This window comes from Alosa pseudoharengus, unplaced genomic scaffold (genome assembly GCF_046254945.1).
Source record: "Alosa pseudoharengus isolate Yale_2024_CS ecotype anadromous, Long Island Sound unplaced genomic scaffold, YU_APseudo_1.1 YU_APseudo_1.1_scf_17, whole genome shotgun sequence".
Lineage (NCBI taxonomy): Eukaryota > Metazoa > Chordata > Actinopteri > Clupeiformes > Clupeidae > Alosa > Alosa pseudoharengus.
In genome coordinates this window covers 15246254-15256253 of record NW_027468640.1, presented here as the reverse complement: position 1 = coordinate 15256253, position 10000 = coordinate 15246254, and the positions used below count along the sequence as shown (strand labels likewise).

Genomic DNA, 10000 nt, shown 5'->3' with positions numbered 1-10000 from the left:
GCTGGCCAGGCCCTGAGCAGGCAGGCTTAGGCAAATGCATTACTAAGCTGAAATATCTGCAAGAGCGGCTCGTTTCCCTTGCATCAGTTTCCCCTCCCCTCCCCTCTTATTCTGGCCCGTCTGTCATCAGAATAAAACAAGGCGTGTGATGTGACGACAGCACACGGGGTGGCCTGGCCTCTTCCACTTACGCTTGACACGCATCACAAAGAAGCTGCGGACAAAATAAAATACATAAATAAAAGAGTGCAGAAAAAGGAAGAAAAGATATGCCATCATCACTGAGGGCAGAGGGGAAAAAATATAACTGTGTTGGCTCTTTTTGTGCTGCGTCATTGTTTTGATACGAAGCCACAGAGGCCTGTACCTTCATTTAGTTTTTATAGCATAGGTCACAGTCAAAGGGCTTGTTTAATAGACCTCCTGACTAAAGTTTTTGTCCTGAATCATCCTGCTGTATCTCGCTTTTTGTCCCTTCACTTCGCTCATTGTGAAAGGCTGAGTCATTTTAATACGGATCTCAGACGCACCTCCTGACGGCTTATCAAGACAGTCCCATTCTTATGCAGATCCAGAAAGTATTAGTTTAACATATCTTAGCTGTACGCCATTACTCTACACATACCAACATAATCTGAGATGGCTTTTGACTCTTGATAAGTTACTGAAAAAGGGGGAATAAATTGGATTTTCTTAAGATGACAAGGCTTTTTATATCATAATAGATGTTTTATCATAATACATGTTAATTGAAGCACTCAGTTTTAATGCGTGCTTAAATAGATTGTCAGATAATTCAATGTGGGAGATGTATTTGTTCAGATATTTTCTAAATGGAACTCCTGGAACTGTGCAGGGTTCAGAGGAACTATGAACCAAGAACAAGGACTGGACTATAATTTAGTTACAGCTGATTTATTGTAAGGAACAGTGATACTGAAAGAAGCTAACGCTGCTTCAACAACAGCCGACAATTCACTGACCTGAGGCCTGTGTTAAACCCTGGACTATCATCCCATTCTGTAGCGCAGAACCGTCACATGTGATTGATAAACATTTATTCCAACATGACAGGTTGCTTGCCTACGTGCTTTTGCTTACTTGCACAATTTATTATTTACTGTAGATGCTTCTGTTCGGAGAACTCTACTCCGTCCGCATGTCAGTCAGGATTGGGTTCTGTCCGTTGTCAGGCAACAAGTACAGGCTGTTCTGATTCATTATTCTGAACCATCAGCTCTGGGCAATCTAAACCAGAAATACCTAGCCATGGCGTTTACTGCTTATGACGCTAGTGATATGTAATGCCACCCAATAGACTAAACAGGATCAAAAGTAGATTTTTGCCAGAGTGGGTCCTCCAAAAATACATTTTCAATAATAATCCTCATTAAAAAATAAATGACTATGCCTCACCTAAATCGTTTAACTAGGTAGTCTGCTAATGCCACCTACAAAACATATTCCTACAAACTGGAGCCAGTGTGACACACTTGCACAAAGAGCAGAGGAGAAGAAGAGTGTGTGTGTGTGTGCGACAGAGTGTGTGTGTGTGTTTGTGTGTGTGTGTGTGTGTGTGTGTGTGTGTGTGTGTGTGTGTGTGTGTGTGTGTGTGTGTGTATGAGAGAGAGAGAGAGAAAGAGAAAGAGAGCGAAAGAGTGAGAGAGATCGCAATCAGAGCTGCATGTACCAGATGTATGAGTTGAAGTAGATGATGTGGAGCTGCAGCTGTGCTCTCCACATGCAGATTCGCTGCAGACCGACTGATTCTAAATCAGGAGCAGAAGGAGAATAAAACGGAGAGAAAAAGTAGCATTCTGTGACTTTCACTACAGACAGAGCCCCAGCCATGGCGGTGGATTTGGAAAGTGTTCATATTGCGAAACTGCTGCTATATCTACCGGGCCAAGATGTTAACACAAATCACTCTGTTCACTTAGCTTAACATGCACAGGGTGCATCGACTTTTGAGGCCAGGTGAAATCACATTTCAAAGGTGACGAAGAAATCAAACGAATGAAATGACCGCCCGACCAATTACACATCCCAGTGCTCCAGCCTGATTCTCAGAGGAACGGAAGCATTGCCTCAGAAAAACCCAGCTGTAACCCAAATAAAAATCATGCAAACTTGGCCAGTGAGCTGATGCTTCCCACACACAACACTTCCGACTAGCCCCAGGACTGGACTCTTGGACTCTTTCCAGAGAGGACTACTACTTATAAGCAAAAGTTCAATATCAAACACACTACTGTAGGCCTCACTACTCATAGTTCAATGAATATCCTGCTTATTGTGTCTCCAGATGGTCATGTTTTCTCACCAGTCTTCAATGGCTTAATAAATGTTTTTTCTTCCACTTGACTTACAAATGTCTTGAGGGATTGTCTATAGCGTTATAGAAACAATAATCTGTGTATTTCATGTTTTTTTCTTAAACAATTTGGCAGTCACCTAATCACAATAAAAGAAAGCATAATAAGAAAAGATTCAGATTAAAAGTATGGATTCAGTCAAGCTACGTGGTCCAAGAGATTGGTTTTCAAGAAAACAATGTATTTTGACACAAGACTTGGCTGTGTAGATGAGTCCAGTGTTGGCAGCTACACATTTTTTGGTCAGTGTGACAGATGACATTTTAGCGAGGCCTGCTGTGTTTGCGAAATGCCGTCGTCACATGTGGCAATAGGCAGGGGCCGCCGGGGCAATCTTTCCCAGGTGTCATTTCTTGCAGCGTAAGCTCGCCGCTTCCGGGGAAAAAAATAGTTTCCTTGTCACCTTTATAGCAATCATTACACAACGCTGTCTCAAACTTGGGGGTAGTTCTTTTCTTTCCTTTTCTTTTCTTTTCTTTTCTTTTCTTTTCTTTTCTTTCCTTTTCTTTTCTTTTCTTTTCTTTTCTTTCCTTTTTCTTTTTTCTTTCAAGCCCCCCAGTAACAGCCAGTGTGTTTCTTTTGTTTGGTGTCTTTTAAGACTCATAGATACAGACACAAGGCTTCAGCAGTGGATGGACTCTGCAGAAAAGAGGGAAGAGTCTCCAAATGAGCCTGAGGTATGTGTTCACTCCCTCTCTCCCTTGTTCCTCCATGACGGCATGCCGCACTACAACATCATCTTCATATGACTCCTGCAGAGCATTTCCAGAGTGTAATACAATCTATGATGATGCACTGGACTTTAGAGGAGATAATTGTCACCTTTCGACTACGATTCAAAAGGTCACAATTCGATTATGAAATTGTCACCTTTTCGACTAAGATTCAAAAGGTCACAATTCAATTATGAAAAGATTCTCGATGCGTTATGATTATGATCTTGGCCTTCTTCATTATTGATGAACACTATGGATGGAGACACACCCCATATTTGAACTCTATTTTCCCTTTTGCAGGTTTTTAAGAAGTAAGAGACATTTCAAAATAAGAGCTCCTTTTCAGGGATTATTATTGAAATGTAGGCCTATGTCTAAATGCTAAATATTGTGTAGTACACTGCCTTGAAAATATAACTTTTAACATAATATATATATAGATTCACTCAGAAAATTCAGTCTCACTTTCATTGCGTTGACTTGTGATGGTGATGGCCTGTGCTCTTCGAATGATCTTCTAGTTTAAAAATATATTATGTTCTGCATTGATTATTTTCATTTTCTGCATCTCCATCAAGAAAACAATTATTGAATAATTTTGAAGGACTACTGCAGTTTATTAATTCAATAATTCATTTTTTTTTAAAGGGACACCAGGCAAGCCTGATGCTTTTTCTCTACGAAACTCCCCCTCGCTCGGTCTGAAGCTCTTTTCCTTTTCTTTGCGTCTTCCGTCAAGGGTTTTCGCTGCTTCTTCGCCAGCTCTGCCATTAAACACACGTTTGCAACCATCTCTAGCGTTTCGTTAGCCTGCCTCTGTGCTGTAAACTGATCCTGCTTCGGTCGGCGGGTAGGATACACCGAACTTGCAAGTGGGATATTCTTCCTACAGGCAGTAATGATGACCGTAATGAGTAATTTAACCATATACCGACTTATGAAGATGATTAATTATCCGAAAACGTTGCCTGGTGTCCCTTTAATTAAGTCATTCATATGTTATGGACCGCTTATAGTGTAAATTAAGGGACAACTCCACAAAATGTTCATTAGAAAAATAGTGATCCCAATCACGTGACTGATACAGAGGTATTGTGGTTCATTGGTAAGTAGCCGGTGGCCATCTTGATCTGATATGGCCTTCTATCCATCTGACCAGTTTCCATATACACCATGTCTGGGTCCAGTATTTAGTGTAGTGTGTGTGTGTTTGTGCATGCGTGTACTCTACATAGGCCTATACCAGCATTCATCCTTTTGTTTCATTTTTCACCTGTACCAGAGGGAATCTTGTTAAACTATGTGTGTGTGTTGTGCTTGTATGTCACGTTTCGATACCCTCTGGGCCTCGTTAACTGTGTTAGCCCTATTCTAATTTTCACCTGTGCTTTGCACGCCGTCTGGGGAACACACGTTAACACAGTTTGCTCATTCGGCACCGCGTTAGCCATTTCTGTGCTGGCGGGGCACTAACGTGTCTACATGTCAAAGCCCAGATTGTTCCCCCTGTTGTCGTGTTGGCCATTTGAGTGCCTACATGGAACAAATTTTGCCTTGCCACGCCTTGTTGTTCCCAAGGAAGACACAGAGGGCGACACCTTTTCAATTAGGTGCTCATCAGGGCCTGCGTCACGTCCCCTCGATGTAAATCAGCGTGGCCTGTTTTGCGACATATAGCTGAAATCATGACTTTTGTTCGCCGCTGCCATTGCGGAGCAGAGGTGGCGCCTTTAATGAATTCAAATGCGTTTCCTGCGTACGATACAGGAGACAAGACGAGAGACATGAATATGCATGTGTGTGCGGGGGTGAGGGGAAAAAATGGCACTTATGCGTAATCAAAACAAATGATGATCAAGCCGGTGAATTAAGCAGGTTGCCCGTGATTGAGGTTAACAGCCAATTTACATCAACAGCCCCGTTTGCGTTCACCGCCAGGCCTCGTAGTCGCTAACATATACCATGCATTTTCTCTACAGTAAATCACACAGATGCACAGCAAGATTAATGCTTAAAATAGATCCGATAAAATGTATGCTAACTACACAGCAAATCGGCATATTACATGCATCTACAATGTCACAGTAAATTTTCCTTCATTCGCCTACGTATGTGTGAGTGTAAGTTTTTAGGTGTATTTAAGATATGAGTTGGCAGCCATGAAGGCTAAAAGGTTCAGTGATGTGTTGAAGTGAAATTTTTTTATGTTATATCACTGAGGTGGATGAACCATATCTATAAAAAATCTCACGGCCATAACATTTTATTTCGCCTGCCAGCCCCTTCCTTGTCTAGTCCTTCGTTTGTTCTCACACTCTCACTCTCTCTCTCTATCTCTCCAATTCTTTCTCTCCTTCTCTTTCTCTCTGGCACCTTTTTATTAGTTTCTTCCTCCGCCACTCTGGCGGCTCTGAGCGCCACCGAAAAGGCCCTTTCCGCTTCGGTGGTGCGGATAATGCAAGAACAAAGAGCACCTCAATAAAACAATTTCGAAATCAAAGGAGACGTCCCCTTACGCCACGAGAGAAACGAATGGCACTCACACTAACACTCACACACACACACACACACACACACACACATACACACACACACACACACACACACACACACACACACACACACACACACACACACACTCTGTGCCACAAAGTGCCATATTACCCGGATTGCTGGGTCCCCGCTTTGCATTGGTTAGTATGAGATGGAGGCTGAAGAGATGCTTGGATCTCAGATAGATATGAGACATGAGCAGACAATGCAACCTTTTCAGAGTCAGTGTTGATCGTGTCTCGGATCTATCAGAGTCGATGCTGCAAGGTTGCTATTGTCAGTTTTAGCATGTAAGGGTGATTGTGAGGATTATTATGATTGTTAATAGGTACTAAACATAGAAATGGTGCAGAACAAACACCTTGACCAATCAGATGCTATTTTATTTTTTTAAAAAGGCCACAGGGAGTGGTGCAATGCAATCTGCTCGACCAATCACAGGCATTGTTATAGGTTATGGGTACACATACTCCTTCCTGTGGTATTGTTAGCTTCCTGTATATTCCAGTGATACTGGAGTCCTCTGCAGATAAATATTTGAACAGAAATTGTGTAGGTAATGAGAATGGTGAGCTACTTTCTGTTGCCACGGTACAGGATTTCTGATGATTTCTGAGATCTAACTTCTAGGTCCAGGATTGTGGACAGAGACTGTTGCTCCATAGGAATTTTAATGGGCTTTTTTTGTCAAATATACATTGCGGCTTCATGTTTAAACCCTGGGCATTCTGCTCCTTTGTCACTCTGTTGTAGTCACTACGTTGTGATCGGATTTCCTACACCTGTGTGTGTGTGTGTGTGTGTGTGTGTGTGTGTGTGTGTGTGTGTGTGTGTAGCCTTGTTCGGTGTTGCGAGTCAATCCTTCCTGAAGGTGCAAACCATCTGATGAGGGATGGGAATGGGAGGGCATGTGTTGCCGTGGAAATGGCCCTGGAGGAGGTTGTGAAGGAGACGTGATTCGGCTGACGCCCAGCAGGGGGTAGCAGTCACTCAGGTTGGACGGACTCTGATGGCGCAGTCACATTCACACCTCACTTCCTTTAGTGGGGTGCAGGGCCAAAACGAGAGGATATGTGCCTGCTCCCTACCCTCAACTACTAGCATACACTTTCTCTCTCCTCTCATTTCTTTTGTTGCTCTCTCTCTCTCTCTCTCTCTCTCTCTCTCTCTCTCTCTCTCACACACACACACACACACACACACACACACACACACACACACACACACACACACACACACACTCATGCTAGGTTGGGCGATGCACTCTGCTCTGATATGCTGATGCTGTGTGTCTGTGTGCTATTTGTGTGTGTGTGTGTGTGTGTGTGTGTGTGTGTGTGTGTGTGTGTGTGTGTGTGTGTGTGTGAGAGCACGCACATGTGTGTTTCAGTCACGCAGAGTGACCAGGATTCCCATGCTTAGGTGACTGCTGATGCCTGGGGTATTGAGTTACTGCTTTCTAACCCTGCACCCTTTAGCCGCATAGTGGCACACACACACACACACACACACACACACACACACACACACACACATGCACAGGGCTGATAGGAATGACTTGATCAGTTTGTTTAATGATTGAAAGTGGAACTGCTTTCAAATTGGCATACCATGAACAAACTTACTGCACATCAATGTTCCACACACACACACACACACACACACACACACACACACACCTCTGATGGTGCTGGAGTTTACCTTTGTGAGCTCTCTTGAGGTGGTGAAAGATAGCTTCGCAGGTTACATAACACAAAAACGACCTATTCTCCGGCCTTGAGTGGAGAGCGCACAGATTGAAGAGTCTTTCCAGACAGAGCGCGAGAAAGAGAGGGATAGAGAGAGTGAGAGAGGGAGAGAGAGAGAAGGGTGGGCTAGTTTAAGGGGAGGTTATGTCAGTGTCTTCTCTTGCGGAGAGCTTGTTGAGGGTGTGGGGAGAGATAGAGGAGGAGGATTGGATGGATCATGGCTGATGAACTCAGAGACTCCAACCCCCACTTTCTGTCTTATCTCCTTTTCACCTCTTCTATCCTCCTCTCCTCTCTTCTCTTCTCTTCTCTTCCCTTTTCCTCCCCTGTCTTCTCCTCTCTTCTCTTTTCTTACCTTCTCTTCCTCTTTTCTCTACTCTCCTCCACTCTCCTCTTGTCTCCTCCCCTCTCCTCTCCTCTACTTTCCTCTTCTCTTCTCTCCTCTCCTGCCCTCTTCTCTTCTCTCCTCTCCTCCACTTTCCTCTTCTCTTCTCTCCTTTCCTCTCCTCTTGTCTCCTGCCCTCTCCTCTCCTCCACTCTTCTCTCCTTTCTTCTCCTCCCCTCTTCTCTTCTTTCCTCTGATCTTCTAAATTTACCTCCTCAATCCACCTCTTTCTATCCTCACCTTAATTTCACTCTATTCTCTTCTTTTTTTCTCTTTTTTTCTCTTTTTTTCTCTTCTTTTCTTCTCTTCTCTTCATCTCTGCACTGCCCTTTCCTGGTTTTCTCTCCCCTGTATATTCCTCTCCTCTTCTGTTATTGTCCTGCTCTCCTCTACTCTTCTTTCCTCTCCTCCCCCTCTCCTCACCTGTCCACTTATCTTCTCTTCTCTTCTCTTCTCTTCTCTTCTCTTCTCTTCTCTTCTCTTCTCTTCTCTTCTCTCCTCTCCTCCCCTCTGCTCTTATCCTCCCCTCATCTTCTCTCCCCTCTTCTCCCCTCTGTCCTTTCCTCTCTTTCTCCTCTCTCCTCTCTCCTCCCCTCCTCACTGTATCCCCCCCTCTCCTCTCCTCTCTCCTCTCTTCTCTCCTCCTCTCTCCTCCCCTCCTCACTGTATCCCCCCCCTCTCCTCCTCTCTCCTCTCTCCTCTCCCCTCTCCTCTCTCCTCTCTTCTCTCCTCCTCTCTCCTCTCCTCCCCACTGTATCCCCCCCCTCTCCTCCTCTCTCCTCTCCCCTCTCCTCTCTCCTCTCTTCTCTCCTCCTCTCTCCTCTCCTCCCCACTGTATCCCCCCTCCTCTCCCCTCTCTTTTCTCCTCTCCTCTCTCCTCTCCTCCCCACTGTATCCCCCCCCTCTCCTCCTCTCCCCTCTCCTCTCTCCTCTCCTCTCTCCTCCTCTCTCCTCTCCTCCCCACTGTATCCCCCCCCTCTCCTCCTCTCCCCTCTCCTCTCTCCTCTCCTCTCTCCTCCTCTCTCCTCTCCTCCCCACTGTATCCCCCCTCCTCTCCCCTCTCTCCTCCCCCCCCCCCTCTCCTCTCTCCTCCCCTCCCCATTGTGTCTCTCCTATGGCGGTTATGTAAGGGGGATCCAGTGGCTCTGAGGTGTCACCAGGTGAAAGGAGGGGGTGAACGAAAAATGAGATTCCGTCTCAGGATTTCTTCACACATACTGGTATACGCGTGTGTGTATGTGTGTGAGAGAGAGAGAGAGAGAGAGAGAGAGAGAGAGATATGTATGTTTGTATGTATGTATGTAAATGAAGAGTTTGGCATGTTATTGTTGTATGTTGTTTTGATTGAGTAAAGATAAATCAAATAACATTATTTATAAAATTATTCATGAAAATGTATGAAAATGGAGGATATAGCATTTATATATTTTATATATATATATATATATATATATATATATATATATATATATGTGTGTGTGTGTGTGTGTGTGTGTGTGTGTGTGTGTGTGTGTGTGTGTATGTGCACATGTGCAAGTGCAAGGTCCCACACAGGTTAATTTAACTATGCGGCAGAGATGTCAAGGTCTCTGTTTTTCTTTCGTTCTTTCTTTCGTTCTTTCTTTCTCTCTCTCTCCCTCTCTCTCCCTCTCTCTCCATCTCTCTCTGCAGTCCCTTCAGTTAGAGAAAACCTTCTCCTTGAGCATGAAGCAAAGTCTTTACAGGCCATTGTGGCCTCAACTCTGAGCTGAATGGAAACACGGTCATGTTTGCTTTGGCTTCAGTCCCGTCACGACCATTACCTGTCCCCCCACACATCTCTCTCTCTCTCTTTCTTTCTTTGTGTTCTGTGTGTGCTTTTCTGTTGTTGTGTGTCTGTCTGTCTTTTCAACTACAGTATCTTCCTGTTTCCTCTCTCTCTCTCTCCTCTCTTCCTCCTCTTTCTTTAACCACAGTAAAAAAGACCTTTTAAACACTCCTCCCTTCCTGTCCTTCTTCTGAGTCCCTGACACCCAACACACAAACAGGACGGTTAAATATGTAGTGAGTGAATAGAAGAGTAAAAAAGAAAGAAGAGACGTCCCAGTTTGGATCCCCAAACCTGTTATTTCTCTCCCTCTCTCCCTCCCTCTCTCCCTCCCTCCCATCTCCCATCCCCAGTGCTTTGTCATTCTCTGGGTATTTGTAAACAGGCTGCTAGGCCGCTAACGTAAAGATGCAATC

At 44.4% G+C, this 10000-nt stretch overlaps 1 protein-coding gene across 2 annotated transcripts in view; it reads left to right on the top strand.

The window, feature by feature from the left end:
- The window catches only part of LOC143127271 (glucosidase 2 subunit beta-like), a 175298-nt gene that overhangs the window by 40407 nt on the left and 124891 nt on the right, over positions 1 to 10000 (top strand). For both annotated transcript variants that reach the window (XM_076288660.1, XM_076288661.1), the window contains exon 8: positions 2974 to 3052. In XM_076288660.1, the coding sequence (XP_076144775.1) occupies positions 2974 to 3052 (79 nt within the window). The remainder of the gene's footprint in view (positions 1 to 2973; positions 3053 to 10000) is intronic.